Source organism: Alternaria infectoria (assembly GCF_024043175.1).
Source record: "Alternaria infectoria strain BMP 0036 chromosome Unknown scaffold_1, whole genome shotgun sequence".
In the NCBI taxonomy this organism is placed as follows: domain Eukaryota; kingdom Fungi; phylum Ascomycota; class Dothideomycetes; order Pleosporales; family Pleosporaceae; genus Alternaria; species Alternaria infectoria.
Window position 1 is genome coordinate 2,819,155 of NW_026250690.1, and position 25,368 is coordinate 2,844,522.

General features: G+C 52.4%; 14 protein-coding genes across 14 annotated transcripts; 9 read left to right on the forward strand and 5 right to left on the reverse strand.

Annotated features, from left to right (window-relative positions):
* Window positions 1–779: 779 nt before the first annotated feature.
* On the reverse strand, window positions 780–2,441 carry J4E92_000922 (uncharacterized protein; the record flags this gene model as incomplete). The annotated part of the gene is made up of 1 exon (XM_051492336.1): window positions 780–2,441. The coding sequence occupies one exon, from the start codon at window positions 2,439–2,441 to the stop codon at window positions 780–782; it is 1,662 nt and encodes a 553-aa protein (XP_051357848.1).
* Window positions 2,442–3,284: 843 nt separating this feature from the next.
* Window positions 3,285–4,061, forward strand: J4E92_000923 (uncharacterized protein; the record flags this gene model as incomplete). Its single annotated transcript, XM_051492337.1, has 1 exon — window positions 3,285–4,061. One exon carries the CDS (start codon window positions 3,285–3,287, stop codon window positions 4,059–4,061), a length of 777 nt encoding a protein of 258 aa, XP_051357849.1.
* A 70-nt stretch (window positions 4,062–4,131) lies between these two features.
* On the reverse strand, window positions 4,132–5,553 carry J4E92_000924 (uncharacterized protein; the record flags this gene model as incomplete). Its single annotated transcript, XM_051492338.1, has 1 exon — window positions 4,132–5,553. One exon carries the CDS (start codon window positions 5,551–5,553, stop codon window positions 4,132–4,134), a length of 1,422 nt encoding a protein of 473 aa, XP_051357850.1.
* A 1,281-nt stretch (window positions 5,554–6,834) lies between these two features.
* J4E92_000925 (uncharacterized protein) lies at window positions 6,835–7,833 on the forward strand (the record flags this gene model as incomplete). Its single annotated transcript, XM_051492339.1, has 4 exons — window positions 6,835–7,231; window positions 7,281–7,489; window positions 7,541–7,693; window positions 7,744–7,833. The coding sequence occupies 4 exons, from the start codon at window positions 6,835–6,837 to the stop codon at window positions 7,831–7,833; spliced, it is 849 nt and encodes a 282-aa protein (XP_051357851.1).
* A 232-nt stretch (window positions 7,834–8,065) lies between these two features.
* Window positions 8,066–8,560, forward strand: J4E92_000926 (uncharacterized protein; the record flags this gene model as incomplete). The annotated part of the gene is made up of 2 exons (XM_051492340.1): window positions 8,066–8,460; window positions 8,509–8,560. The coding sequence occupies 2 exons, from the start codon at window positions 8,066–8,068 to the stop codon at window positions 8,558–8,560; spliced, it is 447 nt and encodes a 148-aa protein (XP_051357852.1).
* A 458-nt stretch (window positions 8,561–9,018) lies between these two features.
* On the forward strand, window positions 9,019–9,520 carry J4E92_000927 (uncharacterized protein; the record flags this gene model as incomplete). The annotated part of the gene is made up of 2 exons (XM_051492341.1): window positions 9,019–9,252; window positions 9,326–9,520. The coding sequence occupies 2 exons, from the start codon at window positions 9,019–9,021 to the stop codon at window positions 9,518–9,520; spliced, it is 429 nt and encodes a 142-aa protein (XP_051357853.1).
* Window positions 9,521–10,092: 572 nt separating this feature from the next.
* On the forward strand, window positions 10,093–11,173 carry J4E92_000928 (uncharacterized protein; the record flags this gene model as incomplete). Its single annotated transcript, XM_051492342.1, has 2 exons — window positions 10,093–10,096; window positions 10,143–11,173. 2 exons carry the CDS (start codon window positions 10,093–10,095, stop codon window positions 11,171–11,173), a joined length of 1,035 nt encoding a protein of 344 aa, XP_051357854.1.
* Window positions 11,174–12,124: 951 nt separating this feature from the next.
* Window positions 12,125–12,702, reverse strand: J4E92_000929 (uncharacterized protein; the record flags this gene model as incomplete). The annotated part of the gene is made up of 2 exons (XM_051492343.1): window positions 12,125–12,540; window positions 12,600–12,702. 2 exons carry the CDS (start codon window positions 12,700–12,702, stop codon window positions 12,125–12,127), a joined length of 519 nt encoding a protein of 172 aa, XP_051357855.1.
* A 477-nt stretch (window positions 12,703–13,179) lies between these two features.
* On the forward strand, window positions 13,180–13,998 carry J4E92_000930 (uncharacterized protein; the record flags this gene model as incomplete). Its single annotated transcript, XM_051492344.1, has 1 exon — window positions 13,180–13,998. The coding sequence occupies one exon, from the start codon at window positions 13,180–13,182 to the stop codon at window positions 13,996–13,998; it is 819 nt and encodes a 272-aa protein (XP_051357856.1).
* A 448-nt stretch (window positions 13,999–14,446) lies between these two features.
* J4E92_000931 (uncharacterized protein) lies at window positions 14,447–16,280 on the reverse strand (the record flags this gene model as incomplete). Its single annotated transcript, XM_051492345.1, has 5 exons — window positions 14,447–14,577; window positions 14,631–15,454; window positions 15,501–15,762; window positions 15,818–16,027; window positions 16,076–16,280. 5 exons carry the CDS (start codon window positions 16,278–16,280, stop codon window positions 14,447–14,449), a joined length of 1,632 nt encoding a protein of 543 aa, XP_051357857.1.
* Window positions 16,281–18,044: 1,764 nt separating this feature from the next.
* Window positions 18,045–18,606, reverse strand: J4E92_000932 (uncharacterized protein; the record flags this gene model as incomplete). Its single annotated transcript, XM_051492346.1, has 3 exons — window positions 18,045–18,141; window positions 18,190–18,472; window positions 18,525–18,606. 3 exons carry the CDS (start codon window positions 18,604–18,606, stop codon window positions 18,045–18,047), a joined length of 462 nt encoding a protein of 153 aa, XP_051357858.1.
* A 1,134-nt stretch (window positions 18,607–19,740) lies between these two features.
* On the forward strand, window positions 19,741–21,387 carry J4E92_000933 (uncharacterized protein; the record flags this gene model as incomplete). The annotated part of the gene is made up of 1 exon (XM_051492347.1): window positions 19,741–21,387. One exon carries the CDS (start codon window positions 19,741–19,743, stop codon window positions 21,385–21,387), a length of 1,647 nt encoding a protein of 548 aa, XP_051357859.1.
* Window positions 21,388–21,950: 563 nt separating this feature from the next.
* On the forward strand, window positions 21,951–22,871 carry J4E92_000934 (uncharacterized protein; the record flags this gene model as incomplete). Its single annotated transcript, XM_051492348.1, has 1 exon — window positions 21,951–22,871. The coding sequence occupies one exon, from the start codon at window positions 21,951–21,953 to the stop codon at window positions 22,869–22,871; it is 921 nt and encodes a 306-aa protein (XP_051357860.1).
* Window positions 22,872–23,163: 292 nt separating this feature from the next.
* Window positions 23,164–25,295, forward strand: J4E92_000935 (uncharacterized protein; the record flags this gene model as incomplete). Its single annotated transcript, XM_051492349.1, has 2 exons — window positions 23,164–24,978; window positions 25,290–25,295. 2 exons carry the CDS (start codon window positions 23,164–23,166, stop codon window positions 25,293–25,295), a joined length of 1,821 nt encoding a protein of 606 aa, XP_051357861.1.
* Between the last annotated feature and the right edge of the window lie 73 nt (window positions 25,296–25,368).

The window sequence follows — 25,368 nt, forward strand, 5'->3', positions numbered from 1 at the left end:
TTGGGTACGTTGGCATCTTTGGGTAGTAGTAGAGGAAGAAGAGTGCGAAGAGTTGTCGATTCGTGCGACGGTGCTGCGGTGACTGAAGCGGGCTTTTCCTCTTTCTTGCGACGCTTTGGAGCCTGCTTGACCGCTTTCCTTGTTTTCTTGATGGTGGCAGTAGAAGTAACACTAGGCGCGGCAACAGGCGGTGTGTTCACGTCTCTTATGGGTGTTTGCTCGAGTCGAGGTGCGACTGCCGTTGACAAGTTCAGAGTATGTGGTGGTTTTGCAGGTGAAGAAGCCCTACATGAACCACAATGCGCTGTCGTCTTCTGCGAGGGTTGGGCATAAGGCTCTCCAGTCACTTCAGGTCGGTTTTCAGTAGGGCACGCAACTGGCCTGACCGCGGAGTCAAGAGGCAGGCAATCTTGGGTGACTCGCGACGCCACTTGACATACTGGAGGGCTCGCCGTCTGCTGCGACGCAGCGGTCTTGCTTTGAGAGTGCAGGGAAGCGCTCTTTGAATCACATGTAGACTTCAACAGCCGCTGCGGCGGTGTGTTCGGGTTGAGGAGTTGATTCAGGTTCATGGCGACTGATATTCGAGCTGAATGTGCAATAGGCGAGCGGGTTGTTAAGAAGAATACCCAGCAAGGATGGAAGATAATTCGTACTAAGAATGTATGGGGCTGCATTCAAGCGCCTATAAACCGGAATTCGCATAACTAACCAGAGTTCTCGTTATTCTGAGAGCTCAACCATGGTTCGCACACGTGACCGCCCATCACACGCTCTTATTAGTCACTCTCCACATCGAGCGTCCTCCGCCTCTTGAACATGTTCCTCACCTCAGCCCTGCGTTCTTCGATCTCGTCTCTCTTCTTCTCCAACTCTGCGCGCTCTCGTTTCCATTTCTCCTGGAAAGCCTCGAAGCGCGCATCCATAACCTCCAATTCGTGATCAACATTGTTGAGGTCCTTCGTCAGAGCATTTTGCTGCATGACCAGCCTGGTGAGGGCGTCGAACTCTTCGTCTTCGGCTGAGCGCTTGGAGTTGCGCGGCGGGGCTGTGGGTGTTGCATCTGCTTCAGGGCTGGCAGATTTGGGAACCGAGGTTGTCGGCAGCGGCTTCTGCGTTGATGTTGCATGAGGGATTGTACGACGTGCGATTGAAGGGGCCGACTTACGCGCAACGCTCTGCGGGAAGCGAGGCGCTTTAGGCGTGGGTTCATTGGCCAGCGTCGACTGGGTGTTCTGCTTCTCTGGGGTGTAGGAGCTTTCGCTACTCTCATCTGCTATACTGTCATCCATTGGTACGGTACCCGATGATTTGAAGGCGCTAGGGCCCATCTGATCAGAGATGTACTCCAGTGCGCAGCGGAGACGCTCGGGGTAGGCCTTGGTTTCGTGTAAAACGCAGTCCGTAGCAATTCCAGCTGCGATGAAATACCACTTGACCATGAGCGTCAACCTGGCTTTGTCAGGTGGGTCGCTTGGACCGGTACTTCTGGGGTAAGTTTTGCTGAAAGGGTGCAAGATGCGCTGCTTCCCTGTAGCTTCGGCGGACATTGACGCGTAGGTACCACGAGCGCTTTCCAGGTAAAATCGGATCTCATGGAAACCCCGCTGCGCTATTCGTACCATGTAGGCATAGATTCTGTGCTCTGTCTTCGCATGGGTTCCGACGAATAATTTCTTCGGTTGGGCTTCTAGGATGTACGTCTGATCCAAGAATTCCATGTCATGAGCATCGGGAATATTCTCCAAGAGTCGCAACGCGCCGCGCTCAGCAAGGTATGACCATAGCAGTTGCAAATCCGGATTTCCGTCCCAGCTCATACCATGTGGGGTATCGTATGTGACGTTGCTCTCAGGTGCGTTTACCAAGCCATTTCGGTTGGCAGGCAGCAATCCATTCGGGCTTTCCATGTCTTCCGGCTCTGAGCTTTCCTCCACGGTCTCGCCTGTTTCTCGGGGGTGCTTATAGGTCCCATGGCTTCCATCGGTATTCCCGTAGACCTTTCTCAGCACAGACGATAACCGCCGACTAAAGTCATCGTTCCACGCATCGATTTTGCTTATATGACCTTGCAAAAGGAAGTAGTAACGTATAATCATGCTAAGCATTCGCTTCTTGGTCTTCGTTCCATCTGTGAAGTATTTGAACGGAACGATGAGAGGCTTCGTCATGGCTTCATCTCCGGTGATTGATGGCAGCGTCGAGGTCGCGCGGTCATCGCCAATGGATCTGAGGCAGTAGCGAACCTCCCAACCACCGCCGGATGGCAGCAGATAAGTCAGCACGTTGCGGTTGCCTACGTTTCCGATCAACAGACTTGGGGATTCCGCCTCATCCAGTGCATTTTCAATCCAGGTCAGGGAATCCGCTGGTGGCAGTGCATCCATGCAGGAGTCGGCGCCGGCCTTGGCCATTAGCTTTCGAATTGTCTGGAGGGACATTTTCCGGTTTTTGTGGAAGGTGATAAGTCGCCGAGGATAGCCGTCTGTGTCGCGTTCCAGCGCATCCGATGTCTGGTCAATTGTTTGTCAAGGATCACGGGCCTTGTCGCCAGCAAGTCGCGTGATGATGTTGGCGCGTCTGAGCTACAACGCGTCGCCGGAGGCTCGACCCCCTGCACTCAAGACATATGACAAAGCATGCGGAGAAGTCTGGTGCATACTACTCTGGACTACAGCAAGATATATCGCAATGGACGGGGTATTGATGATAAGGCTAAGAAGATGCAGGTCGCAGGAGCGTTGCTTGTTCCGGGAAGGATCAGGCGGTCCACTGCCGTTAGCGTGAACACGTGCACGTGCACTGGAGTACTCGCGTGCGACACCTTCTATGGCATTCTCAAATGAGGTCTCATTTAGTGATTGTGTGTTCAAACTGCCAGCGTATGAAACTCAAAGAATATGTCTGACATTATTATCAGCTTCTAGTTGTTAAACCCTTATATATATCATATAAATGTGAAATATATCATCGAACAACACACATGGCTGAGAGTGAGCCGTCTCTGGCGACACTACCACTGATTCAAAAAGCTCTCTATCGGCTCGTCAGTTCGATGACCCTTAGATGCAGTCTTATGGGGACACTTCCACTAGGCTTCATTTTTTTGCTCTTTTTGATTCCACGAGGTGCACTTTCACTTTCACTTTTGATTCCGAATGCGGCAATGATGTCACACTGCAAACGCAACGCACAGTGGCCTCGAATTGAACTTTGCTAGCCCTACCTTTTTGACCTTTAACCTCAGATTCTTACATCCCTTTACCACCTACATATCCTCCACAATGGCTCAAAACATAGAGTCACAACCCCCCGGCGCCTACATGTACGACGAGATCGACGCGCTCGCGCAGAAACACTTCCCCGACGTCTACAACGCGCTCCTCGACGTCGACGACGTTCCCTGGGAGCGGCCTGACTACGACAGAGTCGGCTTCTCTTCACACTCGCTCTTCCTGGGCAACATTGTCCTCGACAACATCACGTACAAAGCCTCGGCATATATGACAAGCCAAGGAAACATCCAGTTCTTCCGCCGCAACATCAGCCTTTCGCGACGCGACAACGAAGGCCTTTCCCTGGTCAGCCTTTGGGCATTTCTGGACGAGAATTCTGAGCGCCCAAGCATGGATAATCTGAAGGCATTGTGTGGTTTCTACTTCGTTGCTGCCGGATATGCCGAGGTGGTGAATGCGAAGAAGGGTTGGTTCCGGGATTTGAAGATGGCTTGCACCAAGGTCGGTCTCGGTCTTGGAGGATTGGTCGATGAGCCTGCGGTTTCTGGGCTAGATGGAGAGGTGGAGAAGAATGTTGAGAGGGTCCTGAGTTCGCACGATGGCGACGTCGAAGACAACGGGGATTCTGGAGACGAGACGGACGTCACGGTGGGGCCAGTGGGGCCAGAGATGAAGGGCCTGGGTGCTGGAGTCGACGAAGTCAAGGTTGCACACATCCTGCAACGGCTGTTGATAGTAGTCAAGACCAGGCAGGAGAGCTGGGGCGAGCGGATTGAGGCGGAACTGAAGTGGGCTTGGCCAAACTACAAGAAGTACTGGAGATAGGAACAAAGCCGGGCTGGGATTTGAAAGATAAATATACCGCTAGAACGCTAGAAACGACGAGGCTATGGAGCTACTGCTGCTGCTCCTTGCATCTTTGCTGCTTGGTCCATTTACTGAACTTGTCCTTCTTCCACCCGCTTTTCCAGGTGAGTGTGACCCTTTCTCCATCGATGTTTAACTTTTGTGGCTCCTTGTGTGTTCCAAAGCGTATACTGCTGCTAAGGTGACACTTAGTCGGCGGGTTTTCATTCCAATTCCTCTGATTAACCGAGGAGTACGACCACTGAACGCAGTATTTGCTGTTGTCGCAGGACTCTTGGCATGCCTCTGGCGACGCTTCTCCGTTCCCAGCGCGATCCGCGTCCTGATGCTCGCCGCCTTGGAAAAGGATGTTCCACCGGTTGTTCGAGGACTCGGAGGATAAGTTGTCCCAATCATTGCGTGTGTAATTCAAGTCTTCCGGGGTCATGAAGCGGTACCACAGATCTGCAAAGCGCAGGGTGGGCTGATCCGAGGGTCGGTCCTTCTCCAATCTGAGCAGATCACTGCCGATGTCCGGTGTGATGTGGTGCATCAGGAGGATAGGCTCGCACCATATGGCAGGCGAGAAAGGCACAGTGCTTGGGTCGAAGCCGGAGATGCTAGGCCAGACTGTGGTAAAGGTGATCTTCACCTCGGCCTGCAGCGCGCTGGCGACGAGATCAAACGCTGTCGTGTGGTCCGCGATCTGCTCCCGCCAGTTCTGGATAAAGTCTTTGCGCTTCTTGAACAGCTCCAGCATCACTCCTCGCGAGAGGATGAACGACGTGCCTCCGGCGGCGAAGGGATCGGGGACGCGCGCCGTCGCTGGGGCAGGTGGGTTGCCAAAGAAGTGCTTCGCGTCTGGGTCGTGTTGACTCAGCCAATCGAGTAGGTTCGGCCTGTTGACGTACGTCTCATCGCCAGCGAAGACATACCAGCTGCGGTCGGGCCTGTACTCCCACGCAGACGCCATTGTCTCCAGTATCTTGTACTTGTCCAGGATCTCCATCTCCCTCTTTTCTTCTTCCGGGTCCTCCTTCTTCAACTTGGCCAGTGGTATGCTCCTCCGCGCATAGTCGACCTGAGCGCGGTATCGCTCCAGCTGCTTCGTCTTCTGTATGAAGTCGGATTTGTAACGCCAGATGACGTCGAAGACGGGCCATCTTCCGATCTGGGTTTGTAGGTCCGAAAACAGCAGGAGAGTGCCGTGGTCTTGTTCGTTGGTGTTGAGGATGAGAGGCGTGACTTTGTTGTAGACGTCGTTTGCGGTCGTGGTGACGGCGACGACGAGCTGGTCATGGTCGACTTGGTGCGGGCCGAGGTTGGACTCTTGCTGGGGGCGCTTGCTCGGCGGGAGCTCTTCGTCGTCGTAGGTGCGCGGCCAGCCCTTGACCCAGAAGAAGGCATATATGAGGATGACGCTGAAGACGAGGCGGGCCGGGCGCGGCATGTGCTTCCGGTAAGACGACATGGTCGCTAGCGTTTGCTGTGTGGCATCTGTTGGATTAGTAGCTAAAGGAGAGTACAGAGATCAAGATCGAAGATGCCCAAAACGTGTTTCACCCCATCGCAATGGCCCGATCGATGTTTGAGAAAAAGCGCGTTGCGAACGTCCGCCCGCATTCAGGGGAGCCTAGGCCCGACCGAGACGCGTGGAACAGGCCTGGTGTGGCGCGGCCTCGTATTGCTGAGGGACACGCGTCGCGGGGGCATCAGTGTCGCATGGCTTTCAAATCAGCACTTACAGCATCGACAAAGACACCCGCATTCCAAGACGCGAACTACATAGTACAACGGCGAGAGACGCCGCATGAGGCGTTCCTGCCCTCTTGGCGATGCATCGGAGGAACAGCTGGCAATCTCCGACGATCAACAGATCGGCACCACGACTCCCTGCATCTTCGAGCTCTCTCTTCCTCGTCACATTGCATCAGCTCCAGTACTCAGTATAGCTTCTGCAGCCCGAACTGGCGATGATTCCGCGGTCACGATGCGTGTACGGTACGCTCACAGCAGCTGGCCCGTATATCCGATAACACCGAAGCGAGCACCTTCCCCTCACCTGGACCTGTTCGGTGGTCTCTACAAAGTAAATGATGGAAGATCTTGTGGAGTCTTGAAGGATATAAAGACCCAAGCAGTGATGAATTTGAGATGCGATGCAACAGGTGGTGATCATATGGAAGGAACGGACGCTGACCTTACAGTCACCCACCTCGGGAAACCAGGCCATCAGACGAACCTGCACGTCCGCCTGCGTCAACACGGTTTATTGGAAAAGGCGATTGCCAACGTATTCAGAAACCCACTCAATGGTGGCGTTGACCGGTTGCTGTTTTCCGCGGCAGGCACACAGTATATGCTTGCTGTGGAAGTGTCAGTGTTTACTCGACGATCCACTCCCATGTAGCAAACCGCGAGCCAATCTTCAAGGTGGTTATAAGCCCTCCAACCAGACATTTCCAGGCATTTCTCTCGTGGGCCACACAGCTATACTAAAAGGGGGTTGAGTATTGGGTTATTCATTGACCTCCCTGCGATTTCACTACCTTGAACTATTGGCGGCCTTCGATCCAATATGGTGTGACACAGCGATTAGTTGCGCGTATTGCCCAATTGCAGATTGGAACATCGCGCCACGCAATCAAGCATAGTTGTTATAGTCACGCTCTCCTTTATATAACAACCTCTCGAAACAATTCAACTAGATCTTCAACCCGGGCCATCTGTCAGTTTCTCGAGTCTACTCAAGATGTCAGACCAGAACCCGGAATCGACAAATTGCCAAGAGGAGCGTCCAGAATGGCAGGAGGAAGGGTTCAGTTCCCATCAAGAATGGCAAGACTGGCGAAACGAATATCTGGCAACCGATAATGCCTACGATACCCAGGCGGAGGACCCATCCCCTGATGACAGCGATGAGGATGAGGGCTTCGACGAGGAGTTCGTTAGCGAGCAAGACTCAGACGACGAGGACGACGAGGACGACGAGGACGACGAGGAATCGGAAAGCGGTGAGCCTGGAAAACACGTCGAGCCCGAAGACGACAGCAGTCCCGATCATTCCGAGGCTGCAGACAACGGCGAGCCTGGAGTAAACGACACTTCAAATGTCGACGAAACTGAGCTCACTTCTATATACGGCTTCGGTAAGTAATCGAATAACCTCTGCAAGACGCGATCTAACGCAGTAGGTAGCGCACGACAAGAACAAAGACTATGCCCTCGTTGAGCAGTCGGCTCGTGGAGCCCTCAACGCTATCACCATAGCCCTGCAAGACATCATTAACAAGAGCCAAGCGCGACAAGGTGATCCACAGAGTCTTGCGAAAGAGATCGAGAGCGCCTTTGCCACGGCTTTACCTACGTATTTAAGCGCTCAGGCACTGCTCCAAGGTGGACAACAAGTCAGTCTTTCTCGAATGAGCACCAGAGTGCCCAGCTGACTCGTTTCACAGGCTGTTGGGCGGCCAACTCCCCTCAGTGCCCTTCCTCCGCAGAGTAATCAACCCTTGATCGGCACCTCTACCGCTGTGTCTGTCCCACCCTCTCCGCCTCCGCCTCCGCCGCCAACGGCCAATGGTCTCGGAGCCTTCACCACTGCAAGAGATGTACGTTGCATCTCTCCAGCTAGCATTTGCGCAATGCTAACATTGTATAGGATAGCAGCACTTCCCAAGGAGAAGGTGCTGACAGCGACGATGAAGAGGATGTTCAAGACGTTATAACGCCGCCACGCCGAATCAAGTGATCCAGGTACCGGTATCTAGATGGGGTTATTCATATAAGAATTATGGCGATGGAAACGCATAGCGATGAGAACAGAGTTTGCATATAGGCTTAATTTGGACAATCACTTTCACCGGGAAAGGAATTGTTGAAACTTTCCACTCAGGCTTTGTATACTTGATTGACTCTCTCACAATCTCAGCGTTCTGCAACCTTTGCAACCTCAACGCCGCCAGAACCTCTTCAACATCACCATGTCTCGTGCCACAGCGGCTGCTGATGCTGACATCAATGTCACAGGTCTAGGTCAAGGCCCCGTGGCACTTCCAATCCGAGCGCCGCCGCTCGCCATTTCGTCTTCCGTTTCGCCTGCTCAGGCACATCCCATCAAACACTACGGCAGGGATGCGAAAACCTTCAAAGCCGCCGACCTCCGCTTCGATGACGGCTCGTTCAACAAGCCTGGCACAAAGGCCTACTACAAGAGCTTTGGGTTCCGCGAGAAGACAACAAGCACCAGCGATCAGAAGATGACCGGAGAGAGGAACGAGAAGCAGTCACTCGTCATGATCTTCAGCAGAAATGCTGTCAGGCGATCTGCCCTGACGGGGTCTGTCGCAAACAGAGCTCGGAAGCTGAGTAAGAGGCAGTAAGTGTGCTATTTTGATCCAACTGAGTGAGTCTAATGTCTCCATAGGAAGTTCATGCGCAAGGTCAACAACGACGAAAAGTTCTTCAAGTGGGATTGAGTACCTGCAAAAGAAGCGGAGTAGGGAAAGAGACACTGGGTCCGACTTCCGCTCTGGGAACGAGGCCTAACGTCACGAAAGACCTGAGAAGTGGCTATCGGGCGGCGAGTGTCGATGTCTGTTCTTGCCCTATTCTGCGACGATGGTCGAACACAAGAACCGTCACTGCTCTCATGCTCATATCCTACTACTGTGCGTTTGTTTTGCAGTCACGTTCATCAAGAGTCGCACGCGATCCCACAGTAGTATCACTCACTTTCTATACCCTATAAAGTCTTGTTGCCTAGCTGTGTGTCATAACCTCCGCCTACTAACACCCTTCTCTTTCTCTTCCACTCCTAAGTTTGCTCTACTATACTACATCCCTAATGCCTGCTAAAGCATTCAGCGTCCCACATGATTCAGGTGGTCGCCGTACTCCACCAAATCCCCCACCGACCAGGAAAACCGGCCTCTCTATGAGTGACTTCCAGTATCAAGGTCCTCTAGAAGACGACCCTGTTACCACCATAGCCCGTGGTCTCCGCGAGAAACGACTGCGATTCACCAAAAAGATACCGAACGATCACGACAGCAATATCTGCTCACCAAGAGACCGTCGCAGTGCCCTTTCCGTATTCGACGAAGCCATCGAAAAGATCTGCGAAGACAACCGCCTGGAAGTAACTACCGAGGCCGACTACAAGATCAGGGTGATCTTGGGGATTACTAAAGCGCAACCTTCTGCATCCGTGTTTCAGAACAAGCAACAACTCGCGCCTATAGACCCGCAGTATGCAGAGCCACGCATCGAATGGCACGACGATGCATACAACTATCACTCAACCTGGAGGTTGCAGCATTGGCGCAAAGACGGCTGGCCTGACTCGTTTCCTGAGAGGGCCATTCAGAAAGAACGAACTATGCAAGGGGAGCCCAGATCTTGGAAAGATCAAGATTGGGCGGAGCCTGGAGGACTAAGTTGAGAGTCGGTGATCGTGGTGAGAATGATCATGGTTGAGAGTTCAAGCAGCATAGGTAGTCATCCAGGACCTCCACTTGATGAGGAAATTTCTGGGTAATCAGGCCTCATGTAGTGAAATACATGAAAGTCTAGAATCATATTGAGTTGCACTCGCAGAATCCAAAATATCACGATTTCGATGATGCCTTCAACGTCTAGTAAGCTTTCATGTGACTGAGCTGATACTGGGCAGCTATCGTATCTTCTTAAGCTGTTTCACACCCATCGGTGCCCTATGGGTTGGCACTGTGTAATTACAGAGTAGGTACGCATGTGAATGCATTCCTGTACCATTTGTCCTAAAAAGCCCAGAGTCCATATTCTAGACTCTGTTCTCAGTAAGAATACACAACTACAAACCAAACATGCCACGTCTAAAAGAAGGTACTTCGCTATGGCGAGCTATAAAGGAAAGGGCAAATAATCAGGCTTTACCAGAACGACAGGATGCCAATTCTTCAGATACATCCACGACTCATATTTCACAACGTGTAACGAGATCTGGGAGCGGCCACGGTGGAACTTCCCCATGGGTTCGCCGTACTACGCGCAATAAGAATCAGGTTTCTCGGGATCAAGTTCTAACCGAAGAGGAACAGCTGGAGGCTGCTTTGGCTGAATCTCTGGTACAAGACTCCGCAACGCCCGCCCAGGAACGCCCAGTAAAGCAGACACGAAAGAGACCCTCAAAGTCCAGGGGTCTCCTGGCTTCGCGGAAAACGCAGGAAGCATTACCTCGACTCCCTGGACAACACAATGCTCTGAAGCTGCCAAAGTTAAGAATCACAAACGATAGGATATTGGTTGTAAGGGAAGTAGACAGCATAGCGCAATCGCTGGATACTGACGAACCATTGGATACTTTCGATCTTGAGCAAGCTAAGGACCTCGAACGTCAACGGCAACTCCTATATTTAGCCGAGGTCGAGCGACAGGAAGGCTACATACCCCCTGTTCAAGGTGAGCATGAAAGCGCTATGCGCAGCACGCTTGTTCACGATGTGGATAACGATGACTTCACTGCTGCATTCATCCTAAGGGAGATGGCAAACAGTGACATCACCGCTGATCCTGCGAGTATGGATTTTGTCCAGCAACTCATGAATCCGGCCGCTCCTGGAACGAATTTGGAGTCGACTAACTCGGCTAAGGAAGAAACCCCGCGCGAGGTTATACCCCTTCGTCGTTCGACACGAAAGAAGACTACCTCTGCTCCCAGAGCTGGAGACTCGTCCTCAAAGGCTATCGAAACTGTGCAATCAGCACCTGAGCCCTTGAAACTGGATGAGGGCGAAGGTTTCATGCCATCCGCGGAAGATGACTTCAAATTCAAGTACGACAGCGCTTCTGGACGTCGAGCGGAGGAGCTTGATGCACTGCTGAACCCTCCGGGCCGTCCTAAGGCCTTTCCAGCTGATCTTGCTGGTGAGAAGACTTTCCTCTCTAAGAGCTACAAGGCAACTGGTACTAGGCCGAAGAAGAATGCTGCAGACGATAGGGTCAAAGAAATGGAACTCGAACATGCGCGAGCGCAGCAGGACGTAGATATGGCTATGGAGCAAGAGGATATGTGGAGCGAGTTTTGGGGTGTTGATGAATGGAAGGAGTAGACCTTTCTCGAAGACGAGAAGATGCCAAAATCCTGCTAGGGAAATCTTTTGTGCACATACCTTCTTGAACCTAATACGCAGTGACTCAATTCACGCATTGCGAATCAGGCGGCCGTCCACTACAGATATTCTAGAATCAATTGCTCATTCACGTCGATTTTAGAGATCTGCCTAACTGTGGCGGGAATATAGCCCGTCGTAAGCCGAGACAGACTTTGTGATACAGTGGCTTGAACAGCCGTATTATCTCCACTACTTTGACTCGGCTAGCCCTCAATGAACCATAGAACTCTTCCATTCAACCTATAAAGCTGGCAATATGTCGGATAATCCACGAAATACTCCCACTATCACGACCTCAGATCGCGGTCAACAAGACACCGCTGCTACTACCAGGCCTTATCAAAGTTTGAGTCGCATGGGATGGTTTGATCACCGCATTGATAGGCCTGATCGAACAGGCGAACGTCACACCGAGCAAGAGCAAGAGGTAGCGAGGACCATGCTAACATTGAGACGACTGGTTTTGTTCTCCACAAAGGCTCATACAACAGACATCCCCCTCAACATGAGCAGGCCTGTTATAATCCATGACAGCGACGGTCAGCGGACGATCACTGCAGGACCGACCCCGGATACGACATCAGCGCCCCACGCTATACCATCTGCGAGTATGGCTATGAAGTCAGTGCCAGGCAGCGATGTCACTACGACGAATGTTCCCGCCAGTGAGGATGTAACCACTCCAGTGGTGCGGAAGATTACACTGGAGGAGTACATTAGGTTGAGAAAAGCGAGGAAAGATGGGGAAGTACATGAGAATGCTTGACCTCGGACAGTGAGGTAAGTCCGGGTATGGTATAGGACTACGTAGTGTACTTATCATCTACACAGCTTGAGTATCCTGATCCTGAGGCCGACATGTAGTCGCCAACGTCATCCACCAGCGTACTATGCACCACCCTTGGCCAGAGCGGCTGCCTTACGCTCGCGCTTCTCACGACGGATGCGGGCCGTGCGACGAGTCTTCGTCTCCCCGGCGATTATCCTGCTTCCCCGAGGTGTTGCGGAAAGAGGCGCGGAGGGTGCAGGGGAGTTGGCGACGTAGTCGCTCGCCCACTTCGACAGCATCGGACCTGGCATGGTCGGAGGCAAGCCCTTGACGAGGATAGGGCTGCCGTCCGCCAATGCCCTGACCCTCTTGTCCATGAACCCGTTCAGGCGGTCGTACAGACGGGATGCTGCGACCCCGGCCCACCACCACCCAACTGTGTTCACCGACAGCTCGTGCTGCAGGTCCCACATGTCCTGGTTTAGACCGCGGAACAGCAGGTCGAAGTCGCTTTGGTCCTGCTCGGTGGACTCGCCTGGAACTTGATGTCAGTGTGCGGACAAGACAAACGTCGAATACTCAGGAAATGCGCACCGTACAACACCGCGAAGGTGGCCTCGATCTCGTTCTGGGCCAGAAACGACTGCCCTCCGCTGAGGCGGAACTGCTCGTGAAGTTGGGATGCTAGATCCATCATGATGATATTGGATCGGCGAGACGAGTATCTGGAGGAGAGTATCGGATCAGTATGTGAGCCACAAAAATTTCAAGAAATTTTGAGGCAGGCGTGAGGTTGTTGTGGAGGTTGCTTGACGACGCGCAAGTCGCAAAGGCAGAGTTCTCTCTCTTCACCTGGGCACGTCCCCATGGTAACCGCCAGTTTCGTTTGCATTCTGTACTGCTCGGTCTGAGCTCGTCGCTACATCTTTCCATTACATGTTCTTCTATCAGTGTCATGCACAATACAATGTCATGCTGCTAGCCGATTACGACATTCGGACTTGCTACGCATTGGACTTTGATGAGCTTATTGTTCACTATACATGCGGCTTTGACAAGTCTTGCAGGCAGCAAACATGTTGACCTCACCCTCATACATAACCTTGTTTCTCTTTAGACTGAATATCCCCATAACCTTCTTGAAGAGGTGCAAGATCTACGCAAGTTTGTTCAGATGGCGACCTTCACCCAGCCTACTCCACCGATTGACTTTAGACGAGACATAGAAGCTTTCAATCTTTACCACAAAAATTGCACTACCAAACCGATCAAAGAGACCGTTGCGCACCTCCTCTACGCTCTGGAGAATACAGAACCCATTGTAGACCGCACCGATGCTGTTTACACAACATTCCGTGATGCGATGGTGGGCTGGAAGACAAGGATCGATAAGAAGCACGACGCCGACGCGAATCGATGGTACTTTCACAGGATGAGGAGAGAGTTCAGGACAGTAGAACACGTGCTGTACGGTACTACCAGCGACTCGGATAGTGACGGTGAAGGCGATACGAACGACGAGAATTCCGAAGATGAGGACCAAGACGATGAGAGCCCTGAAGATGCCGGATCTGAAGTGGACTCAGAGAAAGACGATTCTGATGTAGCCCAGTCCGAAAGTTCGACTGATACCCACGCAGATATTTCGACGCGCATCGACGAAGCGAGGGACAACATTGTATCTGAGAAAACCCCGGACATGCCTTCACCCAAGACCAAAACGAAGCCGTCTGCGCGAACTACGCGTTTCAGCCAACGGCTCAAAGATCTCGACGCTCTCAGAGCACAAGAAGAAGAGAACATGCATCACAGCCCAAGGCGAGAGAAAGGCAGAGAGTTCAAAGGGGGACCTGTCGACCCAGAGAAAGCACATCTAGACATCGGTGAAAGAGAGCTAGCTGATCATGACGAAGATGTTGTACTCGCCGAGCTGGAGAGTAATGTACGAGTCGGGATCGAGGAGAATACGGAAGAAGATGAGATCGACGTGTGAAATAGTAGGGTGAAGAGGATGGTGAGGGTCATGCCATGTCCGGAAAAAATGACATGAGCAAACAAAGGTCAAAGAAAAAGGTGAAAATAAGGGACGATGAAGTTCAAGGTTGAGATGGCGGGTGGCGTGTGCTTGATGAGCTTAGTGTGGCGCGGCGAATCGAAATTCCGTGGCGTCAAGACCTGAGTTCCGCCACCAACCTTGGAATGCTTGTCGCAACCATAGCGCTACCTACATCAGTTTTTATCATGCTGGTTCATTACGATTAAATTGACGCGCATTTTCTGAAAAGCGTGATAAAAAAAAAGTAATGGACATCAACATTAAGCAATCGGCATAATCGTGGACGCGAAACTTGTTTAGATTCACCGGAGCAACAATAGCTTCGGGTGCGTACTCTATGTAGCGAAGAGTGATGGAGATTGACAAACTATTGACAAGACGCGGCCTAAGCAGTGCGCTCGATGGTAGTAGTCTCCATCTTGCCGTGCTCGGTAACCGTTCCGTCGTCGTGGCCGTGGTTGACGGTCTTCTCGACAGCCCTGACTGCCTCGTCGGCAAACTCCTTGTCTTCGAACACTGAGAAGATGTTAGTGATAGATCGATAAAACTCGTCTTTGTTATATACTTACAGAAAGCGAGCTCCTCGAGCGTGCGGTTGTACGTCTCAGGGTACATGAGGTAGACGAAGCAGAACTCGAATGTAATCCATCCGCAGTAAATGGCAAAGTACTTCCACTGAATCGCGTCGAGAGCGATAGGGTTGACGTAGACGGAGAAGAAACCGGCGAGCTTGCCGAACATTTGCTCGACACCAATACCCATGGTACGCTGGGCGTAGGGGAAGAGTTCGACGAGGTAGGTGTATGTGAGCGAGTTGTTACCGATGTTGTAGCAGGGCGAGTATGCGAAGAAGAAGACGAGCGAGGCGATTTGCGCAGCCTGGTTCTTGGTGCCGTTGGCATCCGCGACTTGGAGACGCTGGAAAGCGATGGTCATGGCCATGAAGACCATGGTCATGGATCCAGCGGAAAGCATGAACATCCAGCGACGGCGGAATCGAGTGACGACGAGAGCGATAGTGACACCGTTGATCAAACTCCAGCATTGGTTGGCGATGTTGATGCGCGTCTTGGCGTACTTGGTGGTGTATCCCATCATCTTGAATAGAAGATTTTGGTAGTACGAGATCAAAGTGTTTCCGCTCATCTGGGTGAAGAGACCGAGGAAGCAAGAGATGAAGACACGGCGTCGCATACCAGGTGTACGAACCATGTCCATCCACGAGCGGCTTGAGTTCTCCATCTCGAGTTTGATTGTGGATCGGATCTGGGCCATCTCGGCTTGTACGAGGATGGAGTTGGCGTCGCCTTCAGCATGGTATTTTGTCAAAACGGCGAAAGCTTCATCGTCGCGATCACGGCTGACAAGCCATCGTGGGCTCTCAGGTAGCAGGCTAGTAAAGTCAGTGTGGAACTCTAAACTCGTTCGGAGGAACGTACAAAACAGTGCAAATCTGGAGGATGGACGGGCAGATCTGCAGCAGAGATGGTGCTCGCCAGCCCCAGTTTCCTACCATCTCCGTTGTCTTGATTGAGATGGCAGCGGCAAGGATGGATCCGATGAAGTAAGATGCGTTGAAGAGCGAGGTCATGAATGGGCGTTCCTTGGGGTAAGCCAACTCTCCGATCAGGGAAGAACCGGAGACGATGGCGAAGAGGATACCGAAACCAAGCAGCATACGTGCGATGATGTACATCCCAACTGATAATGCGTTAGATACGCCGCCGCTGTGTATGTGGATGGGTTGTGTACGTACTGTGCTGAGCAAAACCTTGCAACAAAGCGCCGATGACCATAATGACGGAACCAACGAAGATAGACATGCGTCTACCGTACTTTTGGCTCAACCAGGGTGCGACCGGAACTGCAAGAATGGAACCGAGCTGGTAGCATGAGGACATGAAACCGATGATTTTGGGTTCGATGCTGGCTTCGCCATCTGAGTCCTTGTAGCCTTCTCCGAAATCTGAGACTGTCAGCTTGTGGATCTAAAGCTACAACAGTTTTGACTTACATGTGTTGAATGGAACAGAAAACTGAAGTGTGCCGATGAGCTGAGAGTCGAAACCAGAGGTAATCTCAACACCCATGCAGCAGCAGAAGAGCCAGATGTACATGATGCGCAGATTCGGTTTCTTCCACCATCGCACCTTGTCCTGCTCCACCATGCGGGTGATGATGGGGTCGGAAGTACCATCCTGAGCTTTGAGGAGACCCATGATGCCGGTGTTGGATGCGCTGGAGGCTGCTGGTGCTCGAGCAGATTGGGGTTTACCCTTTATAATACGTCGTGGCCCCAGGGCGGTCCACTACCCCGGCTCTTTACCCCAGATGCTCCGTAGCCTACCTAGGCTAAGGCGGAGAACACGACCGTAATACCGAACTTGCATCTTATATTGGGTAAGCGTCGCGGCGCGTTGGCTGCATACCTTGGCAGCCGGTTAAATTGGGCTTGTTCCTCCAATTATCGGGTGTTAATCATCCCGAACAAAGCTCAGAAGAGCCCGAACGAACGCCTTGCTGCTTGCAAGTGCATTTTTCGAGCCTGTGTTTAACCTGTTGGCTGGTACGTGACCTGCTCTCGTGTTGCACTTCGAAGTTGCAGTGGCACTTTTAGCGAGGCAGCGCCTAGTCGTGCTCTTCCGACGGCACGGACAGGAAATGTTGACCCGACACCGTGGATCTTGTCCTATGGCGAATTAACGGTCAATCTCGCAAGGCACGAACATATTTGGGGTCCAACTACAAATTGTTGGGACGTGTGATGATTTGCTTGTCAGATCACGCCCTGGAGAGAACAGTAGTCTTGCCAGGACTTGAAGATCATGTCCAGTCCCATGATACAAGCATCCAGCTTCGGCTCATGATGGTCCAGAGGCGCACGCACTAAGCGCGAATATCAGGAGGATTAAGCGGTAGCGATGGCTTGAACGCGGCAAATGCTCGTGTCGTAGCTACCGAAGCGACAGGCGGGGGTTGATGCACGAGTATCACGCCCTGGGACAGCGTCGGGGCGTCAGCATGGCAATCAAATTCGTATAGAGTCCACAACCAACTAGACCAAGCCCGTAGCTTGATGTTCTTGAAGCAATATGTCCGTGTGTGGGTACTTCATCGACGGGAAGCGCGTGGGATTGCTCCGAACATGCACGCGAGACAGATAGAGTGAGTGGGCCAGCCACCGAATCCTTCCCGGGGTAGGTTAGCCCCAATGCATGGTAATCCTGATTCCTGGTGGGTGCTTCATCAATGTCCAACAGCACTCAGGAAGAGTCGGATGTACCGCATCCCAGCCAAGCGGTACTTAAGGTAAGAGATCTCCACAAGGCATTCCCTCTTGTTGCTGAGCATGAACGGCATCCACGGTACGCGCTTCAACTGTCGGTCAGACTTCCCGGAAACTTGGCGGGTGGTAGTCGTAAATGCGGCATTGGCCAAGGGCCTACGACCAGCGCTGGCTTCGTTGCTGATTCGCATGGATGCGTGGAGGAGGGAATGATGACTCGCGTCGGGTAGCGCACCGCTTGTTTGCAGCCGACGCATCTTTGGGAGAGGCAGCAAAAAGGAAAACGGCTTGAGTGAGGTGAGATGCGAATATCTGGGGTTGACAAAGTCCTGCAGTAAGCGTCGATTGCTCCAAGCAGGCTCGATGATCTCCAGGTTGGTGGCCGGCGGCGTCGCTAAAGGTGGGGCGCTGTCTGTCGCGATTGCCGCAGGGCCGTCGTGGCAATCATCACCAAAACTGTAGCTGACATCTGCAACTAGTAGATCAAAGTCAAGAATCTCATTATTCGGTACGCTTTAAGAGCATGTATCATAAACGTGGTATCGGGGGTTCGGACGCACCGTACACAACACGAACGCCACGCTGGACATTACATTCTAACCGCGTGTACAAGAGTAAGATTAGGAAAGATATGGGTATCATGAGTTATAAGACCAACAGCTGGTCTGGACCGTATCGCGCGACAGAGAATCGTCGTTTAGACGCCGGCCATGTTCGGCGCAGGAGCGGTGTCATTCCTGGGGGAGCTGCGGATATGCAGCGCTGCAAGCACGGTCGAAGCAACAAAGGCAACCCTGTGGCATGTCAGTGTACAGTCGCAGGTGAGGATTTAGGTTCAATACCAGTTGAAAGCAGAGAAGACGATGGCAGCGACTCCGCAGCTGTAGAAGGTGCCTTGGCGGCCAGCCCACCAGTTGTTACCCCATCGAGTGGCCACCGCAACGAAAGCGGCGAACCAGAAGATCATGGTAATGAACTCAACTCCGCCAATGGCAAACTTGTGGGCTGCAGCGGGGAAGCGAGCTGGTGCGAGGACGAGATATGCGACAGCCATGAGGGTCCAGATGGAGGTGAAGAGCATGAAGGCGACGCTCGCTGGCACCCAGGTGACGTAGGCATCGACAACTGAAGACATGTTAGTAACGCTACGGCATCGAATGGTCCGTGTGCAACATACTGTAGGCTGTAAGACCCAGCACGATGATGCTGAAGACAACTTGTACGCCGCGCAGGCCTAGGACAAGAGCGGGTGCGACCATTTTTATGGTAGATAGGCGCTACGGCTACGCGATGGATGGCTGCAGGGGCTACGGGCGGGTAGGCAGATTGTGGATGCAGATATCTTCGCTACCGAAAGTCGATGGTATTTGTTGTTTGCAGCAGTTGGGTGTAGAGGGGCTCGATGAGGCCAGCAACTCAGCGGCAGCCTGGTTCTTTATGCCTCCGCACAGGCTGGCAGGCGATGATGCTGCCACGACCTTGTCCCTTCTTGATTTCCCTGAAACCGACGTCACTCGCAGTGGCGCATGATCAGGGAGCCACATGTCGCGTCCGTGATTGGTCAATCACCGCGATCCCAGCTCTTAGTGCCGCTGGCGCTGCGACGTGTTGCACAACCTTCTCGCATCTTCTCCTCTTTGTCCTGGCCTTGTCCCCCGCACTACAATCAATCTTCGCGTTCCTTCATCTCAAAATAATCTGTAACTTGACAGCTTTATTTTCGGACGCGTCGAGCGTCTTGTTTCAACACAAAGGTCCCACGCTCGGTGTTTGGGCAGCGTCGTCAAACATATGTGGCGGTGCACGGTTTCATTTTCCACAGCCTGCGACGTGACGCGGCCAAGGGTATGCCGGCAACACGGCAGATGCAGCGCAGCGCCGCATCACGTATACACCGCCTACTAGACTGCTGGCTTTGTGGTTCTTCAACATTCGCAGTGCGCTCCGAGATGCACAGAAGTGCATACCATGGCCCAACTCTGATCAATTCACCAAATCGATGCAACGAACCGGGTCAATGTCCGCCAACGAACGTACAGCGGCATGTCATCACGGAGTCTTGAAGCTATGTGAAGCGTCAGCCTCTATCGAATCATGTTCGCTGACCTATAGTGGCATGAGGATACCTAGCGCAACCAACATCGCCGCGGCCCGTGATGCAACAGGTCGTCTAGCTCTAGCAACAGTTTAGCTGTTGCATTGTTGCAACATGCCGCGAGGATATCGTCGAAGAGTTCTTGTGCTGTGCACCAGTGCCCTGTGACGAGTACAATGAAGCGATATAGTGTTCGCCTGAATTTACAGTGCGAGACCTGTTGGACTAAAGTGCACATCCCTGGATTGACCTAGACTTCCCGATGAAAAGCCTCCGCGTGGGTACGAGCAGTGTAGAGATGTCTGACCAAGACTCAGCACCGCCAACTTCGCCTTTCATCCCCAATGACCCCGAGGAGAAAATCGCCATGGCTTCGCGTCACGATAGCATGCTCTCGGAGCAAGGCCTGGAAGTCGCAGAACTGAGAGCGAGAGTCGCCGAACTTGAAAGTTCTTCGGCTCTGGTTACGAACATGCGTAACGAAGTTTCTCACGAACTCCAATTCTACAAGAACGAAGTAGCAAAGAAGAAAGATGAGATCTATGACATGACCAGTGCGTCCAATAAACAGTCCAGAGACTTCAAAGCCCTCGAGGTCAAGATGGCCAAACTGCGAGAAGACAGTGAGCAGAAGCTTCGCGAGATGGAAAAAGATGTTGTTCATGAGAAAACAACGGAGAAGCGTACCAAGGAGGACCAAGAAGCAACGCACGTCATCGCTCAGCTACAAACCGAACTCGGTGCCAAGGATACCAGGATTGACCAACTGGAAGCTCGATTATCTAACCTCAAGCCTCCTCCTGAGAACGCGTATCGCGGCGCCCAGACTAGGCCAGCCAACCGCCGCCCAACAGATATGCATCACGAGCACGGCTGCGAGGAGCACCAAAAGCTTATATCCCAGCAGCTTGTGGATGCTCAAGAATTACTGGCCGCCGCCGAAGCAGAAGCAGAAGGATTTCGTCATCTTGCGAAGGCTAATGCAGATCTGACTGATGGCCAGGCTACGGATTTGGAATGTATCCGGGAACTGAGAGATGAGAATGAGCGACGCCACAACGAAGTTAATCATCTCAAAGAAGTCATTGGCAGTTTACGCACCGAACAGCGTTTTGCTTCCAGCGAGTTCCATAATATCGATCTCGACGACACGGCAACCCAATCTCTTTCCTTTGGTCCTTTGACAAATGTCTGCATTACTCCCATCGCTCCTGAAGATAATAAAGTCGAGCTGCGTGCCCTAGAGCTGGAAGTTGAAGGCTTGACCTCAGAAAATCATAGCCTTTCGCTGGAGTGTACCGAGTTGGAGTCGAAGCTCGTGTCTGTCATATCCACACTGAAGGCTCTGGATCAGGAACAAGAAACAAGGAACAACTGTACACTGACTCTTTCCGACCTACAAAACGTTTCGACCTCTCCACGCACGCCAATTGTCGCAAACAAGTCCGTAATCAACCCTGACATGCTAGCTGGACTGGAGGATCTTGGTAAGTCCATCAACAACCTCAGCGACCCACCATTCAAGATGACCACTTCTGCTGCTAACACGCGAGCTACACCCGACCTACCCAATGTGGCCTTGACAATCAACATCAAACCAAGCAACAAGCGCAACTACTCTTTGTTCCAGCGCGTCAAAAGCGCCATGTCTTCGACTTCCAAAGTCGACATCAAAGGGCCCAAAGAGATTGCCAACCAATTTGTAGCCCTCATGGAGGATGTCGAGAAGGACCATGCAGAAAAGACCAAGCGTGTTATCGAGCTAGACAAGGCCGTTCATCAGTATCGGGCACATGCTGAAGCTCTGGAAGCACAGATCCGTAATCAAGCCAAGTGCTTGGATCCTGCGCATCGCACGTTGGCCGACGAGCTCGCTGCCAAAAACGAGCAGTTTGCTATGCAGGAACAGCTTTTGGCTACGTTTCGGCACAGCAATGTAGCATAGACATAGCCTTCTTCATCAAGTCGCCTCGATTCACTGAATAGATCAAAAATCAATTTTTAGTTCGTGAACATGCTGCTCTCAAATATTCAAGTATGGGTGATGAAATGCTGAACTGCTCGACGTGCCGCCACGGAACCTTGGAAGTCGCCCGTATCGCCCAATTCACCAGTATCGTTCAACTTCCCCGAGACACGCTGCAAGCCCGTGAAAGCTCACCGCAATCTACAGGGTTACGTCCTTTTCAAGACCTACCTGATTTGGACACTGCTCGGCCAGCTACCGGATATGACGTCGTTAGTGCAGGGATCCGTGCGCGCCCACGCGACGCGATAGCTTCCACATCGTCTATCGTCACACGCGCATCACGAATATGCTCCCTTCCAAACCCGCGCCAACACGCGTCAATACAAACTCCGCGGTTCTCCCTGAATATGTAGACGACATCACCTGACGGCAGTAGTGGCAGCGTCGCGTATTGCTGGCATGGGTCATCCGACTGGAGCCTATTTTCCCTGACGACGGCCTACATCTCGCGAAGGATGGCATCCTCATCCCCATTTGCGATGGAAAAGATCCAGTGCGCCCGGTTCTACTTCGAGTGGAAGGGCCATCCTATCGACGACCTCGCCACTTTTCGCAATGTTACGCTTGCAGAACGGCCGGACAAACCAATCGCATATCTGGCTGGGGATTCGTCTCTTGACAACAAGCACTGGGTCGACAAGACTAGTCCTATCCTTCCAAACCACCTGCCAAGCGTTTACGAAAAAGCATTCAAGCATCCTTGTATTCCGAAGCCAGATGTCGCGTTTTGGATGAACAACCTGCTCGAGCATCGTGCGACCTGCATTAACACGGCCGTAGAAGAATCCATGCTTCGAGATCGAGACGACGTACTTCTACCGCATGACGAGTTTATTCGCGACAACTTACGTTCGAACGATGTATTGATCGTCAGCGTTGGCGCCAACGACATTGCGCTGCGACCGAATCCTTCCACGATACGACACATGCTACAGCTCGCCTGGCTGACCCGACGCAAAAGCCTAGAGAACGGGACCGCAAGCGCACTGCACTACTTCAAACACATGTTCGGTACCAAGACCCAAGACTACATCGCTCGCCTTGCCGCCAAAACCAAGCCTCGCGCCGTCATCGTCTGCATGATATACTTCCCGCTCGAGTCGGGACTAGGGCAGACCAGTTGGGCTGATGCGCAGCTCAAGGCGCTAGGATACAACTCGTACCCGGGACAGCTACAAGCCGCCATTCGAGCGATATACGAGATGGCGACGAAAGCGATACGGATTGAGGGTACGGAGATAGTGCCTTGCGCGCTGTATCAGGTGCTTGATGGCAAGCTGGCCGATGACTATGCAGCGAGGGTTGAGCCAAACGAAGCGGGCGGAAGGAAGATGGCTGTTAGGTTCGTTGAACTGTTGGACGAGATTCTGGAGAAGTCAGACATACCGGAGACTACTTGAGGCGTATGTGCGTCACTTCACACTTGGTAAGGAGTATGGTCCTTCTACTGGACCCCCGGGTCGACGAACTCGAAACCCGCAATCGCGATCGGTCTTCTTTCAGAACTGCAGGATGGGTACATTCCAGTGCCTCTTTGTTCAGGCAGCGTCTTTGTGAACCTTTCGCCTTTGTCTATTGCGCTGCGCCTTTGTTTCACGCGAACTCGATATGTTCGCTCAACATCCTGTAGATGATCGGACTTTGAAGACACACCGTTTCACCTCTGCTAGTCTTGAAGCAAAACCTACAATCATGGAGAGATACACCTTTGCACGACGTGTGCTCAGCGCGATGCCTACTACACCCGACGATGTTGTTTTTCTCGCAGCGGTCTTTGTTGCATTCGGTTCCGGAGCCTTACTTCTTCACTGGATTCGCCGTGTTCGTGACATTGGATTGCAGAAGCAGTGGCACGATGCGCAGATGAGGACCTTGCAGGAAGGATTCGCTGCTTTCGAACAATTACCGCAGCAGTTGAACGCCCTCAACGCCAGTATCGGCGAGCTTCGCGAGAAGGCAGATGGAGCTACTGATCGATTCAATACTATAAGCGACCGAATTAACGATCTCAGCCAAAATGTTGATCATCTTCAAACCGTTGGCGCTGGTACTCACGGTGTCAAGAGGCCCTCGACTGTGCAGCCAACAACGGATGTAAGCTCGGCGGATGCGAACGAGCTTGTGGCGGTCAAATCACATATAAAGAATCTGGAGAGCAAGATGAGCGAGATTACCAAACGAAAGGACGAGCTAGAGCAGGCCAATGTGAGCTTGAAGGAAGACCTTGAGCGCGCCACCAAGTCCCATGGAGAGGAGCAGAGTGAGGAGTACAAGACACTGCTCATGCAGAATGAAGAGCTTCAAACTCAGCTCGCCCAAACTGAACGGTCTTTACGAATCCTTGAGCAAGAAAAGGAGCGCGTAGCTGCCAATGGAGATCCCGCGATGAAGCAGCAGGAGGAAACGATAAAAAACTACGAGAACGAGATCGAGAGACTAGAGGAAAAGCTGGCATCGGCTCAAAACGATCGGGCTACCGCGAGACAGGAGATGAAGCAAATGTCATCTGAACTCGAGGAATTGGAGAGTAAGCTATTAACTGCGCAGAGCGATCAGAATGAGATGCGACAAGAGAACAACCGTCTGTCTTCGATGATCAGTGATTTGGAGACAAGCCTGTCATCATCTCGAAGTGATCAGCAAAGAATGGCATACGAGATCGAAAACCATGTGGCTGTGGTCAAAAGACTACGAGATGATCTGTCATCAGCTGAGCATGAACGGGACCAGCAAAGAGAAGCAAATGAGAGGCTCTCTGGGCTTGATGAGGGCACGAGACAGTCGGAAGCGGGTCAGAGCGCGATCGTAGATGAACTCAAAGAAAAGCTAAAGGCAGAGAGTCTCAAGAGCGCTGACTTAGAAGTCAGAAATGATGTACTCACCAAAGACATCGGAAAGAACGAGGCTCATATCCAAACGATGAAAGCGGATGAAGTGCAGAACAAGCAGCAGCTTGACCGTCTCACGAGCCAAGTCGAGTCGTTGGAGAGGCAAAAGATGGATCTAGAAGCGACGTTGGAAGAGCACAGTCAGGCAAAGGAAAGTGAAGATCAAGCTGAGGAGCATGGCGAAGGGTTACAGGACAACAGTTCTAGTGACGCTCCAGAGCAGAGAGACGAGTTGCAGCCAGATATGACGAAGTTGCCGACCTCACCTCAGCAATCAAACACGTCAGGAGCTGCACCTGATGATAGCTGGGTAGAGGTGGCCGCTCAACCTCCCACAGCCCCAGACGGGAGACCGACAACCGATGGCGAAAGCGCAGAAGTTGATGAAGCCTTAAGCCCTGTAGTGAAACTTCCCATGGCGCCAGCCGCCGAGGCCAGTGGAAGTCCAGCCACAGGAAAAAGCTGGGCAGATGAAGATGAACAAGAGTTCGATCCAGAGATCCAGAAGTTTTCTGCTCGAACAGCAAGCCTTCCGAGTGCGCTCTCATCAACCAACTCTCCAGCGCAAGAGAGCCCCGACTCCCCAGCCCCCAAACCACAACCTACTATTGATACTAGTGTGGGAAACAATGCTTCAGACGCGACTACCCCGCATAGCAGCGCGTCGTCACTGCCAGCTGGCCCGTCCCCCACGTCTGACATTGTAACAGCCCTTTGCAGGTACTGCAACATTGACGTCCCGGTCGAGATGATCCAATTGCCCAATGGAAGGCGGTATCTAGACTGGCCTAAGCATTGCAGAGAGACGGGTTGCAACAAAAACGAACGGGGAAACTCCTCTCGGCCGCAAAGTCGTGGAGGCCCAGGATCTCCCAGTTCCGCAGGTTTCAGTCCAGGTGGCTTCCATGGGAACTTTCCAAACCCTAACAGGAGTAGACCTGACAGCAGGAACAGCTACGGTAGCGGTCGGGGTTCGAAACCTTCTAGTCCTGTCGACATGAGTCCCGGC